Below are 22,122 nucleotides of genomic sequence, written 5' to 3'. Positions count from 1 at the left end.
TACTGTGGAATGCAGTGTTTGGGTTTTCGCCAGGCATAATGGGACCCATAAACACATATATTCCTAGGTTCCTAGGTATTACTCCACTGTTGGATCTAGAAACACAAGCATTTCTCTGCAAACTTGTGTAAGCGACCAATAAGCTTGGATTTGATACCTACATCTTATTTTATAAAAAAAAAAGAAAAGAAGATGAATTTTGACAGGGAAGACATATTGAGACCTAGGTCTCTTTTCCAAATGTGCCCTGAATAATACAATATAAAATACACATTAAACACAAAATGTAAACACATTAGAATTCAAAAACACTTACAACAGATTTCAACATGGGGAAAGAAGACAGATGTTTCATAGTGATCCTGAAAGCATATGTATATCTCCTTAAATTGTTTGAATAATGCATCGATTTTAAATACTCTGACATTGACTTCGTTATCAGGACTTCTGTTGGTACATCTTGAAAGGCAAATCATATTTTTATGGATGCTTCATGTTTCATTTCTCTGCTTGGGTAAAGTGAGAACTGAGTGGGCTAACTCTAACATGCTAACTCTAACCCCCCACACACACACACACACCACACACGCACATAAACACAACAATTGTAAAAAGTTGTGTAAAAACCCAATCTAAGTCTGAGTGTACTCACTGAGTTCTGAGATGCTGCCTACACGTGTGGCTAGCAGGCACTGCTCGATGGAGCGCAGCTCCGACTGACTGTAGGCATGGCCCTCCCCACTCTTCCCTGACCGCTGCTGGTCCCGATGCAGAGTCAGGCTCTCTGGTAGGCTTAGCACACCTGCGAGAGAGAGAGAGAGAGAGAGATGGTTAAGAACAGACAAATGCGTAAAAACAGTAGAAAGTCTCATGATGGATCAATACTTATTGGATCACAAAATGGAAAATAAGCTAAAACTACAATTACAAGAATAATACAGCACAAGTGGGTACTTTTTTATTGAGGAGAAGTGACTTTTCCATCGCAGGAAAGCCTAATGTTCATTAAATATGTCAGTTTGTACTGTACTGCAACAGGTGAACGGTTTGGCCCAAAGCTCATGGTCAGCCATCTTTGTGGAGGGGACATTGAGGAGTGTATTGTGTTTCTGTCTACGCAAGCAGTCACTGTGTGTGAGGAACAACACCTGGCAGTCTCTGTCGATGAGATAGGGTGTAATTGTTTGTTGTTTACAACTCGAGGCATTGGAGCAGGGAGAGGATAGACTGAATTTCAGAAATGTCACATTTGACTGCCTGTGCTTCATAAGAATATTATTGAGTAGAGATAAAAAAAATAAAAATAAAATGTTCTAAGATGATTTGTTACGATGCGGGATGGTGCCTGCTTTGATTTGACTGTCTACCAGGTAAACTCTACCTGTTGCCGAATATTTATCCAAACATTTGCTATCATGCTTCGTACACGCTGGATTGGGTGCGATTCATACCCAGTTTAAAGGCGCCAATTAGGACACAGGGGTTTACTTTCTTACTATTTTGTTACTTTGATAATATGCTGTACATGTAAGAGCTCTGTTTTATTTTCAGTTGGTTGATTGTACGGCAGTTGGATTTGGAATGCCATCGCATTTATTACGGCTACTGTGATGTATTTTAGAGAGATAATGTCTCCACTCTAGTGAAGTGAGTTGGTATGACACAATCCGGTTACCAACTGATATGTATGCATGTCTGTTTCAGGAAGGGGGTAGACTGCTGGTGATAGTTATCTCCCTGTCTCCGTCCGCCATTTTCAATTCAAGATGCTTGTTGTGAGGCATTCTTAAGCGCAGCTCAGCGGTAAATAGATGTAATATAATGTATAGAGTGTTTGCTAAACAGTTTTAAAATCTATCTTTTCTTGTTTTTGTGGATCCATTCTGGATATTCATGTCGACTTCCATCATGACCGTGAGACACCTTGCTTTATCACGATTCCACACTTGCTTATTGTCTTCTTTATTAAGATTTCAACCATCAGGTGGCCATGTTAAATTATAGTTCCTCATTTAAAATATGTCTATTTAGCTCTGCAGATATCGGGGTATGTGCTTATTTCTATGTTGTAACTATCCCTCTTCAGTTTGGCTCAGATGGAGTGTTCTACCTAAACTAATATCGTGGAGGCAGTTTCATCATGGCTGCTGCCACAAAGCACATTAGTCATTCTCTCCTGCTCAGGGGATGATGAGGCAGATTGCTTTCCGTCCCATTTCAGACTTCCACATTTGATATTTTTCCACAGCAGCGCAGTGCTGCTACTGCTTCCCCCCCACTCACCACTCACACCTGCAGTGTGTCAAATTTAAAAAATGTCTGTAACCAATGGCTCTATTCTCCCCAGGCAGAGGGGAAAGTAGCTTTGGTTCAAACACTTCCTCATTCTCAATATGCAGCTAATTCAATTGACTTGCTGCCTAGCCCTGCAGTATACAGTACACTAGTCATCAGTCTCCAAGGAATAAACAGGCTTTAAGGGAATTTAGTAATCCTCCTCTGACCCATTGGACATGATTAGACTAATGTGTTACACATATTAAATTATCTGAGGCCTCTGTTTTGAGAGTCCAAACATTTCTTATTTTTTTGCTTTTCTCCTTCAGGGTCGCGATGGTCAGAATATTGAACTGATCAAACTCAGTCACCATGGAGATGGAGGGCCGTGACGCAGGTAGAACAGGTGTTGTGTGATGCAGAGCCACAGTGCACTATTCAGTATCCGTGACACCTCCCATTGTACACCTCAGTCAGGTACACTACCTTGGACCACGTACAAACACATGCCCCTCTAATAAAGGACACTAGACCCAGTCATCTGCTATATTAGGATAGGGTCAGATGTCTGATGCAGCACCAACCAAACCTAACTTTACAGTACCAACCAATGCCTTGGTTGGTACTACCCTTTACAGGTAGCCTGGTCCCAGATCTGTTTGTGCAAATCATGACAATGACTGTAGGTGTTGGCAATAGAGCACAACCAGATCTGGGACCAGGCTACCTTACAGTAGACCAATGGCAAAGAAACAACCAATTTTCCTTCAACAACCACCTGGGCATATCATGGATGTCTCTGAAACACCTTCTTTAATATCGTTCTAGATGACAATGTGGCCCCTTTAACTGCAGCGTGTGAGAAGCGCCAGGTAATCTAGCTTTAAGCACTTAAAGCAGTGTGGGGCTGTCCTGGCATCTCCCCAGCCCGCGCCCGCGACCGCGCCCTCGCCTGCCAGCACTTTCACACCATTATATACAGTACCTAGCTAAATGGGGATCTCAGGGAGAGCTGTTAGGCTACCACATGTTCCTCCAACTTTGACGTGCAGTGATTTATCAACACACCAATAATTTGTGTGGGGAGAGTAACAACAGCCTCATGTGTATGGGGGTAAGTGTCTAGTATCATGCACTAAAACCTAGAAAAGGCAACCCCAAGAGGACTCAGGGGGATGCTATGAGTTCCAAAAACACTAAAGTATAGGGCCTTCTCGAGTGGGGCAGCAGTCTAAGGCACTGCAACACAGTGTGAGATGTGTTACTACAGACCAAGGTTCATTCCTGGGCTGTGCCACAACCAGCCATGGTCAGGAGGTCCATAGGACAGTGCACAATTGGCCCAGTGTCATCTGTCTTAGGGGTGGGTTTGGCCATGGGGACTTCACTTGGCTCATCATGCCCTAGCAATTCCTTGTGTTGGGCCAGGTGCCTGCAGGCTGTCACCAGTTGAATGGTCTTTCCTCTGACACCTTGGTTAGGTGGGTCATGCTTGAAATTGGGGATTTTTAAATTATTTTTTTAATCCAATAAATGACTGGGTGGTTATACATATGGAGTGTGCGACTCTCTTTGTTTTTAGAGAAAAAGGGGGGTAGGCAAGGCATAAGCTTGGCTGTGCTGGCTGGCACCCTCTTCCCAGTGGACCACAACATGCAGGACATGACCTGAACATCCACTTAGCCCATGGGTGTCCAGCCTGTGCCAGACCTGAGACTGGAGGGAAGAAGAGAAGGAGAGAAAAGGGCCAGACATACTGATGAGCGAGTTAAGACTCCTTCCTGTTCTCTCTCGGGTCCCTCTGTCTGTCTCTCCATCCCTTGGCCGTCCTTCAGTCAGACCAACACAGTTCTGCTGGAGCTGGACAGGCTTTACTCAGAAGATCATTGAATAGTCAGGATTACCAACGGGCTCTAGAGAGTTGTTTACTGTGAAACTTGGCCAAAGTAAAGACCTTTATCAATGTCCTGAAGCAAAAAACGTGGTTTCCTCAGTTTTTGAGCATGTCATTTTCCAATGTATTAATTGAATTATATGTAGGAGTGTTTGCTTGAAAAACACCTTGCAAATGTGCAAATGAGCTTTTGGCAGTAACTTCCATGACGTTACTATGACGCAGGGTGCAGAATCATGCAGTGATGGTGCAGCACCAGCCGACAGTGAAGTGTAGGCTGCTCACAGGCTTGGCTGTGGCAAGGTGACTCACTGCATTCTAATGCAAACCAGTGAAAGCAACAGCCCGCAGGGAAAAACTGCTCGTGTTCTTACACACACACCAGCCACAACCACAATACAGTACCCACTTTTTCTCTCTCTGTGCGTGACAAAAAGCCATGCCAGCACTCCTCTCCTGATGATGTCCCTGTCACTGTGCTGTGGATTAAACCTGGCAATATTCAGCCACCCATCGGAGAGCAGATAATTAACTTGTATTGTCTGAAGTTGTTGTTTTACAAATAACAGAGGATTCTGTTTTGCAATGACAGAGGTCCCTCTGACATTTGGTGGCAGCAGTGGGATCCAGTAACTGCAGGGTATCACCTATCCAACCATTGAGTGTTATTGGTTTGAAAAACCAGGCATTTGAAAAATACATTTCAGCCTTTGCATCTATTTGCCTTTAACTACACTCTTACAAAAAAAAGGTTCCCAAAAGGGTTCTTCGGCTGTCCCTTTTTGGATCTAGGTAGAACCATTTTTGGTTTGAGGTAGAACCCTTTTGGGTTCCATGTAGAACCCTCTGTGGAAAGGAACCAAAAAGGTTGTACCTGGAACCAAAAAGGGTTCTTCAAAGGGTTTAATATATATTTATGTTTATATATTTAACCTTTATTTAACTAGACAAGTCAGTTAAGAACAAATTCTTATTTACAATGACGGCCTACCTGTGATACAGCCGGGAATTAAACCAGGGACTGTAGTGACACCTCTTGCACAGAGATGCAGTGCCTTAGATCGCTGCCCCACTTGGGAGCTACGGTGACAGCTGAAGAACCCTTTTAGGTACTAGATTAGAGGTCGACCGATTAATCGGAATGGCCGATTAATTAGGGCCGATTTCAAGTTTTCATAACAATCTGAAATCTGTATTTTTGGGTGCCGATTTGCTGATTTTTTTCTTAATATATATTTTTTATACCTTTATTTAACTAGTTAAGAACACATTCTTATTTTCAATGACGGCCTAGGAACGGTGGGTTAACTGCCTCGTTCAGGGGCAGAACGACAGTTTTTCACCTTGTCAGCTCGGGGGAACCAATCTTGCAACCTTACAGTGAACTAGTCCAACGCAATAATGACCTGCCTCTCTCTCGTTGCACTTCACAGACTGCCTGTTACACGAATGCAGTAAGCCAAGGTAAGTTGCTAGCTAGCATTAAACTTATCTTATAAAAAACAATCAATCATAATCACTAGTTAACTACACATGGCTGATGAAATTACTAGATATTATCTAGCATGTCCTGTGTTGCATATAATCTGACTAAGCATACAAGCATACAAGTATCTAAGTATCTGACTGAGCGGTGGTAGGCAGAAGCAGGCGCGTAAACATTCATTCAAACAGCACTTTCGTGTGTTTTGGCAGCAGCTCTTCGTTGTGCGTCAAGCATTGCGCTGTTTATGACTTCAAGCCTATCAACTCCCGAGATGAGGCTGGTGTAACCGAAGTGAAATGGCTAGCTAGTTAGCGCGCGCTAATAGAGTTTCAAACGGCACTCCCTGAGACTTCTCGTAGTTGTTCCCCTTGCTCTGCATGGGTAACGATGCTTCGATGGTGGCTGTTGTCGTTGTGTTGCTGGTTCAGGTCCAGGGAGGAGCGAGGAGAGGGACGGAAGCTATACTGTTACACTGGCAATACTAAAGTGCCTATAAGAACAACCAATAGTCAAAGGTTAATGAAATACAAATGGTATAGAGAGAAATAGTCCTATAATTCCTATAATGACTACAACCTAAAACTTCGTACCTGGGAATATTGAAGACTCATGTTAAAAGGAACCACCAGCTTTCATATGTTCTCATGTTCTGAGCAAGGAACTGAAATGTTATCTTTCTTACATAGCACATATTGCACTTTGACTTTCTTCTCCAACACTTTGTTTTTGCATTATTTAAACGAAATTGAACATGTTTCATTATTTACTTGAGGCTAAATTGATTTTATTGATGTATTATATTAAGTTAAAATAAGTGTTCATTCAGTATTGTTGTAATTGTCATTATTACAAAAAAAATACAAAAAAACAATTGGCCGATTAATCGGCAGCGGCTTTTTTGGTCCTCCAATAATCGGTATCGCCATAGAAAAATCATAATCGGTCGACCTCTATACTAGATAGCACAATTTCTTCTAACAGTGTACCTGTGCCAAGTGACTGTTATTGCTATTCAAATAATCCATATGTGTGAGCAACTGAGTCATGAGGTTTAATGCAATGAGAGAGAGAGAGAGAGAGAGAGAGAGAAAGAAAGAAAGAAAGAAAGAAAGAAAGAAAGAGAGAACAAAAGAGGGAGAGAGAGAGAGTGAGAGAGAGATCCTCCAGGCAAGCCACTCTTTACTGAAGGATGAATACATTTATGTATACAGGAGCCCCCCCATCTCTCTATGATGAATGCTTAGTACTCAATAATAGGGTTGTTTTAAAGTGGACAGTCTCATACAGCCTCATAGAAAAGATCTGGTACATTAAAAGCAATGGTTTGGAACACTGAGTCTGTTCTACTGCAACTGGGAGTACATAGTAGTTACAGTAACTTTTAAATGTAAAAAAAAACAATTACTGTTTACTTTGTCGATGTCACTGAAACATTGACTATGAACTCATTGCTGAAGTAATCAATGTTATGAGCACACATCCATCTTGAGCTACTATATAGGCTTAATAGAAGAAAAACAACAACCAAAATATAGGGAGAAAAGCGGGAACAGAGCACGGTTACTACCGTAGGCTGAGGTGCACCATTACAGTATGCAGTTTGACTTTCCCCATCATTTGAAGAAGTAATATCACATACCAATGCAGTCATAACTGTCCTAGCTGTGTTGTCTATCTCTACCGCCCCCTGTCTGTAGGGCTGAATGCCTAGCATGCAGGGGCAGGAACAGGCCCTGCCTCTCTGACTTTCCCAGACTTGACTGTTGGAGTTGTGACTTCGATGTGGCTTTACCCTGCACTTAAATCTATTTTAGAGGGATGCACAGAGCCTGGTTCTCCCCCAGAAAACTCTGCAGGTCCATGGGACTAGTTTCCCTAGGTTTCTCCACAGAGCAGGGACGACACTGAAATAGAGAACTTTCTGTCACTCTGTGCTCTGTGTACTGTGCACAATGTTGCAGGGGATTTTGAAGATTAATAATGTCACTTGTAATAATGTGAATTGTTCATGTGACTTGAACAAAATAAAAAGAGATAGAGAGGGCGAGAGAGAGAAAGAGAGTGAGTGAAAGAGAAATGTCTATATGTAAAAACACATGAAAAAAGAAGAATAAGGTAGAGAGAGAGAAAGACAGAGAAAAGAGAGAAAGAGACAGAGTATTTCCTATTCTACCTTTACATCTTTGCAGATTCAGGGCCCTATAAAATCCATGACGCTGAGAACGCGGACGAAATCACAGAATCCAGACATTAAAACATAATTCAACAATATTCCAAAATATTTTGAACTTAGTAGGAAATCTACTAAACGTACTGAATTTACTATTCTAAAAAAATTATACTAAAAATAATAATTTGCCCAAGATTATGATAAGACATTAACAAAATGGATAAGTGTTTTCCTTAAACTTTCTGAAGAGGCAATGGCGCAGGAATGGCCCTGTCTGTTTATGCACGTTTGTCTACCACTTTCAGTAGACGTTAGCGATGATGCTTAAGTGATGACTGGTAGATGGAAAAGCATTCCCAAAAACAATGTTAACTAGCTACAAAGTACCCTATGCCTACCTGGCAGAATGATATCATCATTATTTGCATACATCCTGTGGTGATTTGTTTAGCCAATTTTGCAGCCACGTGTGCTACAGAAACACCTCTAACCAAAGCAAGTCTCTTCAAGGGTATCTACACACAAAAATGAACATTTCGTAGAGTTTTTACCCAGACATCAAAAGTAGTTTTCTGATGTGGTTTAATCATTGTTGTGGACATAGAACATCCAATTTGGTTGTTTTTCTATTAGAAATGTGTGACTCAAACCAGGGAAAAACCCCAGAGAAAACTGAAATGTAACAGATTTTATATGGCCCAAGAGATTGTAATGTATCAAGTATGTGGACACCTGCACGTCGACCACCTCATTCCAAAATCATGGGCATTAATATGGAGTTGGTCCCCCCTTTGCTGCTACTCTACCGGTGAAGGCTTTGCACTAGATGTTGGAACATTGCAGCGGGGATTTGCTTCCATTCACCCACGAGCATTAGTGAGGTCAGGCACGGATGTTGGGCGATTAGGCCAGGCTCGCAGTTGGTGTTCCAATTCATCCCAAAGGTGTTCGATGGGGTTGAGGTCACGGCTCTGTTCAGGCGAGTCAAGTTCTTTCACACCGATCTTGACAAACCATTTCTGTATGGACCTCGCTTTGTGCACGGAGGCATTGTCGTGCTGAAACAGGAAAGGGCAGCCCCAGACCATTATTCCTCCTCCAGTTGGCACTATACATTCATCTGTTGGACTGCCAGATGGTGAAGCGTGATTCATTACTCCAGAGAACGAGTTTCCACTGCTTCAGAGTCCAATGGCGGCGAGCTTCACACCACTCCAGCCGACACATGGCATTGCGCATGGTGACCTTAGGTTTGTGACGTTACTTCCAGAGGCAGTTTGGAACTCGGTAGTGAATGTTGCAACCGAGGACAGACAATTTTTACACGCTACGTGCTCCTAGATGTTTCCACTTCATAATAACATCACTTACTGTTGACCGGGGCAGCTACAGCAGGGCAGAAATTTGACGAACTGACTTGTTGGAAAGGTGGCATCCTATGACGGTGCCACGTTGAAAGTCCTTGAGCTCTTCAGTAAGGCCATTCTACTGCCAATGTTTGTCTATGGAGATCTCATGGCTGTGTGCCTGATTTTATACACCTGTCAGCAACGGGTGTGGCTGAAATAGCCAAATCCACTAATTTGAAGGGGCATCCACATACATGTATATACGTATATAGTGTATGTCTGTAAGGGGTTAACCCTGATACTGCACGTGGTCTCTGGGATACGGAGCTGGCCCACTCTGGGCTCCGACATCGCCCTGCCAGAACAGATGGTGGCCATATGTATACAGAGAGGGATCAGACATGATGGAGCTAGCCTGAGAAACAGTGATGTAGAAATGAAGAGAGAAGGGAAAACAGAACATACAGTGCAGTAGATGACAGCTTTAGTCTCTCTCATGCGTTGATATTTGTAGTGGTAGAAATACAGCTGTGAGTGAAATGTCTAGAGTTGGATCTGAGTTAGAGGAGAGGAGAGGGACAGATGCCTGGGATGACTGTACACGTGCTGGTGTATGGTCTTCGCCTGGGATACCCAGCAACCACAGTACGGTCTATGACGGCCACCGACCACAAATCTTTAATGGGTTAGTACTGTACCAGCCCCAGGAATGTGTTTGGAGTTGGAGGTTACAACCACTCTGACGGAGATAGATCACACATGCCCCGGGAGAAAAGATCTCTACACATCTCTACACACTCTGCACGTGTCTGCTTGGATAAGTAATAGAACACGGTCTAGGGAGAGAGCATTTCAACACGCTATCAGTCACACACACATATTGTAAACACGCACATACTGTACATACACACGTGCACAAGCGCACACACATTCACACGCAAGCACACGCACATATGTATGCACACACAAATGCATGCACACCACATGCGCATGCATGCCAGCACACGCACAAAGAAATTTAGACTACGACACAGAAAGAATTATGCATCAAACTGTGCATAGTAGTAGTCTATACATCCCAGTAAGGAGAAGAATGTATAGTTTTTGCTTACAGTAACGCGTTCATTTGAAACTTCCATTTAAATTTCAGCCAACCAGGATCTCACACAGACACACACAAAGGGACTACCTGCACATGCACAAACACGCATCAACAAAACTCATGAATTCCACCTGTCGAGGATTCAAAGCTTTCTGCCTCTTTCAACCTTGCTGCACTGGAGGAGTGGGTTGCCACCTGGAGAGAGGCATGCGAATGAAGAATACATTCAGTCCTTTGTAACCGTTTGCAAGCCAGTACAATTTCCATTACATCTGAAAACTCCCCTACTGCTCAGTTTATAAAGGGCTAGGAAAGAAACAGAATTTGGGGGAATTGTTTAGCACTGAAAAAAGGAACTTCCAATATGCCCCTATGCCGACATAAATGGCAAAGGAAATGAGAGTGCATGCATGTGTAACAATTTATATTCCTAAGGAATATATAGACAGTCATTTGACAATACACCAGCCATTTGATTCCAATAGTTATGGTGTCACGAACAATTGACTTAGATGGAAAGCCTCTCTATACTTCCATACTGTCTGATCCTAGTACACCATTCACCCAAAGCATGTTCGTCTAGTTTCCTCTCTCATCTTGACTAGCCTGTTTCCACATCTGGTTGTGCTTTCTTGCCAACTCCCATGGTCATTGTCACACCAAACAACGGCCATCGCAGTTGGCAAGACGGAGTAAACAGATATGGGGGGCCAGACTACCTCTTGACAGCATGTTGATGAGATATCCTGTCTGTTTCAATGAACAACATTCTGCGAGAAGGTTATCTAATGACTTTTCTGCGAGAAATCAATACGTCATTGCATCTCCTGTAACTAGCTATTCATCTTCAAAATGAGAACACAAAACAAACGAGTTGTATCTATATTAAATGACTGGGCCTGGGTGTGTGTGTGCATGCGTAAGTAACTGTGCCTGACTGAAGGATAACTGACGGGTAGAGCGATAGAGAGGCTGACAGATAGAATGAACAGAGCAATCCCAGGCCCCTGAGCAGATTGGCCACAGCCCCGGGTGGATGGCATCACACAGAGACAGCTGACAGCCTGAGATAAACCATGAGCGTCATGATACTGACACACACACACACACACACACACAAAATAAGGATGAGGTCTGATTGACACACAACAGGGGCACAACCCCAACCTGCATTACGCAATTCCCTCCAATCTGAGAAAAAGAATGGTTTTCTGTAAGCCCTGTTATTTTATCCTGAGGTAATAGCTAAATTGCTTTCTGTTATTCACCTCTTTTTATACAATTTCTTCTGTCAAGGGTAATATCCCTGCGTGTAATATACATGAGTCGCATGCTCCCTGCAGGATGCTTTCCAGACAATGCTAGCAATCAGAGGCAGCAGAGAGAGAACAAGAAGGAAGTCACTGAGCGGGTACTATGCTCCGATCATTCCTCTGTGACTGTATCTATCCCAAAGCATGCAGATACAGCTAGACCTGTCCTGGCTATTCCTTCACTTGACATCAACCCCATCTGTTTTATCAGAGTGGACAAAGGGCAGGATGTGTGTGTGTCCGTGCCTGTGTGTGTGGTGTTGAAGGCGTTGTTATATAAAATCACAGTCCTGATGACTAGAACATATGTCTTTGAGAGGACAAATGAATCGTTGACAAATGCACTTTACAACACATTTTACGATATTTAACACAACACTGTGCTATAGTAATTTCTCATATTGCTCCAGAGGCTCTGGTGCAATTAAAAATATGACTAATTTCATAAAATGAGTTTTGCTGCAGGGGGATATTTTCCTCTGGGTCATTGTACACGGAAGACATCATATCCAGACGCTTGTTAACATTGGGACCATTCAAGTCCCACTTGAATCCATGCTGTATATGAGAATAAAATACGAATGCGAAACAATTGTTTGTTTTTTAAATTCAATTTTAACGAACAATGGAAATAGAATCCTTGTGGCGGTGGAGCTTGAGTGCTAAAGTCTAAAATGACACTCAGTAGGTCTACTCATCCAACCCAGCATGAAAAGAAACCAGGGCAGTAACTACAGCATGATACTAAAATATGAATGTGAACGATCCTGCTGGATTTTCTCCTAGGACCTAAAGGAGAAACTCCTAAAGGAACAGTATAATTTCAAATCAAATCTAATAATATTGGTCGCATACACATATTTAGCAGATGTTATTGAGGGTGTAGTGAAATGCTTGTGTTCCCAGCTCCAACAGTGCAGTAATATCTAACTGAATTTAATGAAGAAATATAGAAATATTAGGATGAGCAATGTCAGAGTCAGGAGTACATATACATACATATGTGTGATGGAATGTGTAGACATTATGGACATTATTTGGATAGAATATGCAGTATATCTGAAGAATACATAGGATAGAATATGCAGTATATCTGAAGAATACATAGGATAGAATATGTAGTATATCTGAAGAATACATAGGATAGAATATGTAGTATATCTGAAGAATACATAGGATAGAATATGTAGTATATCTGAAGAATACATAGGATAGAATATGCAGTATATCTGAAGAATACATAGGATATAATAATGTATGTACATCAATAGTTGAATAGGATGGCTTTGACTAGAATACTGTATTATACATTTGTAATGAGTAAAACAGTATGTAAATATTACTACAGTGACCAGTGTTCCATTATTAAAGTTACCAGTGTTCCATGTCTATGTACATAGGGCAGCAGTCTCTAAGGTGCAGGGTTAAGTCGGTTAGTGACAGTGACTAAGTTCAGGGCAGGGTACTGGGCGGAGGCCAGCTAGTGATGGCTATTTAACAGTCTGATATCATGACAGATGTCCAACCACTTGATTATTCCTCTTCTATGCCGTGTTGCTATTGACTAAATGTCAGAGCAGATAGCTCAGGGTCGACAATGGAGAGGAATCCCGCCAGGAGGAGATAGCAATCAGAGGGGATGGTCCGGTGACTCGCTAGAAAGACCACCATGTGCTGAAATGTGAGATTGGGACGAGCACAACAGGAAGAGATTCATTTGTTTGGTGTCAGATGCTCCTCTGTGATAGTGTCAGAAAATGGGCAGTATGGTGTTCCCTCCCTCCCTCCCTCCCTCTCCTCTTCTCATGTCTCTTTTCATCTCCTTTTCTCTACCTCTCCCCTCTATCATACGCAGGCGTCAAAGGTTAATGGAGTTAGAAATGAGAACTGGATAGAGGCACAATAAAAAAGTAATTCCCTCACAGTTTCTTTATACTCAAGGCATATCCCTCTACCTCTCATGTATATGGTAAGAGAACATATAAACCCTATTCACACACTGCAATCTACATAAATCTACATCAGAAGAAGCCCTCATCCTCCTGCATTTATTTTGTATTCTCTCTCACACACACATCCTGCCCCTCTCTTTTTCTCATTGACACACACACACACACACACACACACACCCTTGCTGTGCAAGCGATATCGATAGGGCTGGAACAATTACTATATAACCACGTAAGAAATGTTTTTGGGATGAAAACGTCATGGAAAAAAAATAAACGTTATGGCCATACAAAAAAAACTGCCAGGTATTGGTGTGGTTGAGGTCATTTCTGTGATAACGTGGACTTTTAACAAGGTGATGAATTTTTGTTGCCCCTTGCTGAAACAGTCATTTTCAATATTCTTAGCAATGATTAAGGAACCCATGTAAGTATTAGCTAGGTAGCCACTTGTTGTTCTCCTATTGAAATAACTAGCTAGCCAGCTACTTAACCCGGTTACCCAAAACTAACGTTATAAGCAGCCAGCTAGCTTCATCTGGCTCAAATGGTTTGACCGGACGGGGTTATGTGTTTGTGAAGCAAGCCACAAAAGTTGAATTTGCGGTTCACCTTCAAAATAAAGGTACCTCTTTGAAAGTGATGCATAAGGTTTCAATTGGCGGAATCATGTTATTAAACAAGTTTGGTGTGTTGGAATGTGAGGCAATGACATGGGGTATCAGTCTACTCAGTGACACCCACAGAAAACAACTGTAAATAGTTTATGCAAATATTAGCGTCACAGCTCTTATTGCGGGAAATCACCTCCCCAGTCAGCCTATTGTGCATATTGACATTCATATTGCACTGTACAGCTTTACCTAAGGATTGGGGATCAATGAAATGGGGTATCAGTCTACTCAGTACCCAAGTGCTTTTTTCCCAAAGTCCACCTCAATAGTTATCAGGCTCCAAAACATCCAAGCAGTATTGTTTTTCCTCTGGAATAGTTTTTAATACACATAGCAGGTTGACTGGTGCAATAAATGTGGTTCAATTCACAGTGGTTTCAGAGTGGGTGTCACTGTGTAGTCTGATATCCCATGTCATTGATCCACAATCCATAGCTAAGGCTGTATAGTGAAATAAGTATGCCTCCAATGCAATTCTAAAGTCTAATATGTCCTGTGTGATTTCAACAGATTTTTGTCAAATTAACAAATGATTGTCTTTTGTTAAATTTATAGAAGAACATTCCAAACTCGTTTAGCACGATATATTCCATTATGGCATGATTCCACTATTTGTATTCATTGAGAGACTTTTATTTTTATGGTAAACCGGAAATTCCGCTATTGTGGCAAATCCTTATTGTGGCTAGCTTCACATAGATGGGTCCGACCACAATTATTCAAATAAGAACTGTCTTATAAATTAGGGGTATTTTAGATGATGACAGTTAGCTAGATAGTTAGCTAGCTAACTATAGCTACAGAAACAGATTATGTTGTTTTGCTTTTTTTGGGGGGGAGATCATTTTTGCATCAAGTGGCGCAGCGGTCTAAGGCACTGCATCTCAGGGCAAGAGGCATCACTACAGTCCCTGGTTTGAATCCAGGCTGTGTCACATCCGGCCGTGATTAGGAGTCCCATAGGGTGACGCACAATTGGCCCAGCATCATCTGGGTTTGGCCGGGGTAGGTCGTCATTGTAAATAAGAATTTGTTCTCAACTGGTTTGCCTAGTTAAATAAAAAAAAATCCATCAGCTAGCTTTTTTATGACCAGCACTGTCCAGAGCTTGGGGAAATGTGTCTGCGCTTGTGTGGCAGCGGCAGGTGCACGAGACAAAACTTTACCAGCATCATAGCATCGTTGTGACACATGAAATACAAGTGACAAATGTGATCAATGTGTAATAACTACGTAAAACATTTATGAACGTGTTAAACTATTATGTGACGTGCAGTCATATTCAGGTCCTGATTGGTCAACAAGGATATTTCACACATCAAGTGTATCTTTTTTGCCCTGCAAAGACCCTAATGGTGTTCCATAATTGATGGGTACATTTCCTGCTTTCACTTCCTACTTTGCTCGTATGGGTCAGAGATATTGAAAGCTGGGGAGATTTTAGCATGTAAATCTTGGTGGGGCAAACTCCCCCAATTGTTTTAGATGAATGCCAGCAAAGCCACCAAACAACACACCACTAAACAATACATTAATTGCACTATAATGGTGACAAACGGTGCCCACAAACTGTTAGGGTCTACATAAAGCTGTCCGAACAGCAGAGCCCTTCTTTTCAGCACCAAGGAGTGGGCGGAGCCTTGTCTGGCAGCCAAACAGTTAATTCAGCATCATTTACTGCCTTTAAAAAAACATAGCTGATATGGCTGACTTGCTTAAACAAATGTGGTTTATACTGACAATTGAGATGTACAAACTGTGGCATAAGGGGACGACAAGTGGATAAGAGGCAATCCGTAATTTCTATTAAGACATTAATGAGCTAGCTAGGATGGATGTAGTCAATATAACTATTTGTTCAGCACCTTTGAAATGTACAGTGACAGAATTCAGAACATGGGCCGTGCTTACAGTGTACTCCCTGTACACCAAGTCAAAACCATAGTATAAATAAAGGGGGCATATAAGCAGACAATGAAACCTCTTACAATATTCAATGATTTCTCTAAAACAGGCTATAGGCTACATGTGCACCACCAAGTCAGAACAATAGGCTAAGTTATAAGGTGGAAATGCTTATCCTTTTAACCCTTAACTTCTTCGAGATAGGGGGCGCTCTTTTAATTTTTGGATAAAAAAACGTTCCCGTTTTAACCTCTTGCTTCTACCTGAGACGCTTGCGTCCCAACTAGAGCTCTGGAAATGCAAATGCGCTACGCTAAATGCTAATAGTATTAGTTAAAACTCAAACGTTCATTAAAATACACATGCAGGGTATCGAATTAAAGCTACACTCGTTGTGAATCCAGGCAACAAGTCAGATTTTTAAAATGCTTTTCGGCGAAAGCATGAGAAGCTATTATCTGATAGCATGCACCAATACACTACAACACAAAAGCCACGCAGGGGACGTAAACAAAATAATTAGCATTTTGGCGTTACACAAACCGCACAATAAAATAGAAAACAGTCATTACCTTTCACCATCTTCTTTGTTGGCACTCCTAGATGTCCCATAAACACTATTGGGTCTTTATTTCGATTAAATCGGTCCATATAAAGCCAAGATATCGTTATATGTAGACTGTGTGATAAACGAAAAAAACAGCGTTTTCAAAACGTAACGTCATTTTTTAAAATTCAAAAAGTCAACGATAAACTTTCACAAAACACTTCGAAATACGTTTGTAATGCAACTTTAGGTATTAGTAAACGTTAATAAGCGATAAAATTCATCAGGAGGCGATGTAAAGATCATTAGCTGTCCGTCTGGAAAAATGTCCGGCTAGAAACTCAACGAAAATATCCGGTCCTAGACCTGAAGAAATACGGTGCCTTGCATGTGTTTGACCAAGAAAAAAACTCGAAGGGAAATGACAAGACTCTAGACACCGTGTGGAAGCTGTAGGTACTGCAACCTCAGTCAATTAATTGTGGTTCACCTTTATCAATGGGTTCAAGTAGCGCATGGATATATTTTCCCATTTTCAGTGATCAGTTTGTCCTGTGCTTTTCGATGTAAATGCCGTTCTGGTAAAGCCACAGCAGTGATTTAACCAGTTTTATAAACGTCTGAGTGTTTTCTATCCACACAGACTAAGCAAATGCATATACTATATTCCTGGCATGAGTAGCAGGGCGCTGAAATGTTGCGCGATTTTTAACAGAATGTTCAAAAAAGTAGAGGGTAGAAGGAAGAGGTTAAACAAGATATTTTGTCACGAAAAGATGCTCGACTATGCATGTAATTGACAGCTTTGGAAAGAAAAAACTCTGACGTTTCCAAAACTGCAAAGATATTATCTGTGAGTGCCCCAGAACTAATGCTACAGGCGAAACCAAGATGAAATTTCATACAGGAAATGGTCCAGATTTTGAATGCCCTGTGTTCCAATGTCTCCTTATATGGCTGTGAATGCGCCAGGAATGAGCCTGCACTTTCTGTCGTTTCCCTAAGGTGTCTGTAGCATTGTGACGTATTTGTAGGCATATCATTGGAAGATTGACCATAAGAGACTACATTTACCAGGTGTCCGCCCGGTGTCCTCCGTCAAAATTATTGCGTAATCTCCAGGTCCATGCGCGTTCCATTTTCTTCAGAAGAGAAACCAAACTGCCACGAATGATTTATCGTCGATAGATATGTGAAAAACACCTTGAGGATTGATTCTAAACAACGTTTGCCATGTTTCTGTCGATATTATGGAGTTAATTTGGAAAAAAGTTTGCGTTGTAATGACTTAATTTTCGTTTTTTTTCTTACCCAAACGTGATGAACAAAACGTACCGATTTGTCCTACACAAATAATCTTTTTTGAAAAACTGAACATTTGCTATCTAACTGAGAGTCTCCTCATTGAAAACATCTGAAGTTCTTCAAAAGTAAATGATTTTATTTGAATGCTTTTCTTGTTTTTGTGAAAATGTTGCATGCTGAATGCTAGGCTTAATGCTATGCTAGGCTATCAATACTCTTACACAAATGCTTGTTTAGCTATGGATAAAAAGCATATTTTGAAAATCTGAGATGACAGTGTTGTTAACAAAAGGCTAAGATTGAGAGCAAATATATTTATTTAATTTCATTTGCGATTTTCATGAATAGTTAACGTTGCGTTATGGTAATGAGCTTGAGGCTATAAATAGGATCCCGGATACGGGATTGCTCGTCGCAACAGGTTAAACACAGACTTGGACCACACACCCAGTCCACTGAACAGCAGACTAGTGATTGCTTTGCAACGCTTGCAGTTAGCCACTGATTCCTTCCAAACCACTCATTGTTGAATATGCGATTTCCAACTTGTAGTATATTGTTTATGTCTAACAGCCAATGAGCACCGATACGTTTTATCTATAATTTATCTTCAGAATTTATTTTCATATGACCATGATTGAAAAGGATTTGCTAGTAAATTGTCAACTTGATTCATGATGATGACTGCTTGTCTATCTTGCTAGCTAAGATTTTGAAAATATGATGTTGACATGATCAGTCCAATCAAAGCTACGGTAGATATGATGTGATTTGACGTCATTTTATCTGTGACCAATGACCTTGAGCCTTCTTGGATGAGCACTTCTAATGTAACTCTATGGCAGCATCCAAGGGGCTTGAATATTTGTGCTCTCTTTGTGGTAACGTAGTGTCCCCATGAGTGACAGAACACTGAGCCAATCACGGTGCAACTATAGAACATTACCAACCCCTAAGCTCCGTATTTTCCTCTGGCTGCCCCACCACCACATAAAGCACTGAGCTAGGCTGAAGCACCTGCGTTTTGGAGCTGCCTTACTCAAGAAATTAAAAAAGAGACCATGTTTGTATGCGGCTTTATTAACTCAATGATTTAAAAGTTTTACATTGTTTGCAAACTGATATGTGACATGTATTAATAACAAAATAACATGCAAAACAGGCAACCATTTTTAATATTGTATTTTATTTATTTTTTAGCTAAACAGGTGGGGTCGCCACTGATCATAGGTTAAATAGGGGGTGCGTATATTTGTACTGTTTCACTTCATGTATAAGTGGGTAACCTGTATGAGTGTGAGGCGTGGAAATGTGTTTTTTGATTATTCGCCCTCGGAGAGTGGGGTCACGGCCAGGGATCAGCAATTATTGACAGTGACCCTGGAGCAATTAGGGTTAAATGCCTTGATCAAGGGCAGATTGACAGATTTTTCACCTTGTAGGCTCCGTGATTCAAACTAGCAACCTTTTGGTTACTGGCCCAACATTCTAACCATGAGACTAACTGCCGCCCATATGAATAATGACGAGATACTTATGGATTCTCCCTAACAATTCGTTGTCAACAGAGCGGAACGTCTCTCGCCTATTCCTCTCTTAGATTAATGGATACATCATGTTATTTTAATACTTTTTTCAATATTCAATGAGGGGTGTTGACGTCAACGGCCAATGGAGAATGAGATGCAATGCTAGCCTCATGAATATGCATACACCGTCTTGAATTTCAACAGGGATAACTCTGATGTAAAGTGTTTTTCTCAAAGTTGCCAGGATGTCACGTGCATCACACTTATACTGAACAAAAGTATAAATGCAACATGTAGGTCCCATGTTTAATGAGCTGAAATAAAAGATCCCAGAAATGTTCCACATGCACAAAAAGCTTATTTCTCTCAACTTTTGTGCACACATTTTTTACATCCCTGTTAATCAGCATTTCTCCTTCCACCTGACAGGTGTGGCATATCAAGAAGCTGATTAAACAGCATGATCATTACACAGGTGCACCTTGGGGACAATAAAAGGCCACTCTAAAATGTGCAGTTTTGTCACACAACACAATGCCACACATTTTGAGGGAGAGTGCAATTGGTATTCAGACTGCAGAATGTCCACCAGAGCTGTTGCCAGAGTTGTCTACCAATGTCGTTTTAGAGAATTTGGCAGTACATCCAACCGGCCTCAGAACTGCAGACCATGTGTAACCACGCCAGCCCAGGACCTCCACATCCAGCTTCTTCACCTGCAGGATCGCCTGAGATCAGTCACCTGGACAGCTGATGAAACTGGAGGAGTATTTCTGTCTGTAATAAAGCCCTTTTATGGGGAAAAACTTCCCAGATTTGCTGGGCCTGGCTCCCCAAGTGGGTGGGCCTGTGCCCTCCCAGGCCCACCCATGGCTGCGCCCTTGCCCAGTCATGTGAAATCCATAGATTAGGGCCTAATTTATTTATTTAAATTGACTGATTTCCTTCTATGAACTGTAATTGTTGCATTCTTTTTTGTTCAGTATATATCCGTATACTTATAACAACCTAAGCATTACGAAACTTCTATTAGATAAAATAAGCCTCATGCATCAAAATAGCAATTCATGTTTATCTTGGCTAAATTTGTCACTTTCATTGCCCCCCCCATACAAAAACTCCTTATCTGATTAATAATTAAGGGTCTGCTTAACGTAGACAGATTTTGGGCAGAGATAGGGCTCTCGCTTCGCCTCCCTCTCTCTGTATGGGTACACTCACAATAGCCGCCAGTCCACCCATTATGCCATCATTGACTTGCATGAGGATGCCCGTTCTATTCATTCTATTTCTATATTTTTGCTATTCCAACAGTTATTACAGAAACAGCAGTCATTTGACTGGCCAATTACCATTATCCGCAATTCCATGACCATCACAGCCCTAGATATTGAGGAACATATCTGCTTCTTCCTTTGGGGGAAATACCAGAAATAATCACTGATAGCTGCAGCCATGCCAACAGAGCACAGTCAGTCCCCCACTGTTTCCTGTGTCACTACAGAAAGGAGCACGCTAGCACAATACACCTGCACAAACACTCACACATGCTCACACACACAGACATGCTTTCATTCCTGAATAACCTTCTGACAGAGACATGCACAATGCTGTCTTTCTCGTCCTCTCCTCCTCTTTATGGAAGAAAAGGTAATTCAAAGCTGTGTGTGTGCGGTTTGAAAAGAGACACTCCATCTATCGTCAACCAGGGAAATAACAGAGCTCAACTGACTGACAGAAGATCTAGAGGAGAGAGCGTCTTACCTGAAAGCATTATTATCATAGAGTATTATCTTTAAAGATAATTTTTTCTTTCCCTCTTAAACGTGTGGAATCATTAGTCTTCTCCGAGTTGTTTCGGGAACTGAGAGGTAATTTGTGAGGGAACGAGATCCAAATTGGTCGGTAATTGTTTAACCCACCTAGGGTAATCTATCATTTTGATTGTGTAAAATAGCTGGGTGTAATATTGTGAACAGTGGAAGTGGGCCACATTGGCAGAGAGTGATGAGACGGGGGCCTTGTGTTGCCGTTCCGTACCGTAGTCGACTTCTCCAGGGAACGACCTTGACTGTTAGGGACCACTTCCCACCCAATTCTCTGTCACTTTCATAATGGGAGAACACCATGTGAAGGTGAAAGGGTCATCTAGATTCAACACGTCTAAATGGCAGAGAATTTAGGAGTCATTTCAGAGGAAGAGCCCAGGTCAACGTCACTCTTTTGACAAAGAAATGTGGAAAATGTTTCCACATAGAGGAACAATGTCATTTTCGGGGTGACTGAATGATTGTGCCGGATGTTAAGATGATGATACAAATCAGCTCATAATTTTAAGAGTGGCAGTTTGAAGTTTGGCAGCTAGTTACAGTATTGACCTCACTGTCCTTCCAACAAGTATTTCACACTGACACATTCAACTGTACAGTACACACACAAAGTAAAGAGGGCTGGGGATGCAAAGCACCAAGAGCACAACATTACACGTCAAACAATGACCCACACCAGCTTCTTTTTCTACAAAGGACTACTTAGTCTAATATATACAACCAAACCAGAATTATTATTAAAGGTTAAAACCATCCTCCCCAACTGGAGCCTATTTCCTTAAACGAATCGCCC

At 41.6% G+C, this 22,122-nt stretch overlaps 1 protein-coding gene across 2 annotated transcripts in view; it reads right to left on the bottom strand.

Moving 5' to 3' along the window:
- btbd11b (BTB (POZ) domain containing 11b) overlaps positions 1–22,122 on the bottom strand; it is a 125,639-nt gene that overhangs the window by 43,552 nt on the left and 59,965 nt on the right. For both annotated transcript variants that reach the window (XM_029634580.2, XM_029634581.2), the window contains exon 2: positions 653–802. In XM_029634580.2, coding sequence (XP_029490440.1) covers positions 653–802 — 150 coding nt within the window. The remainder of the gene's footprint in view (positions 1–652; positions 803–22,122) is intronic.

This window comes from Oncorhynchus nerka, linkage group LG25 (genome assembly GCF_034236695.1).
Source record: "Oncorhynchus nerka isolate Pitt River linkage group LG25, Oner_Uvic_2.0, whole genome shotgun sequence".
NCBI classification, from domain to species: Eukaryota; Metazoa; Chordata; class Actinopteri; order Salmoniformes; family Salmonidae; genus Oncorhynchus; species Oncorhynchus nerka.
This window is presented reverse-complemented; position numbering and strand designations above follow the sequence as displayed.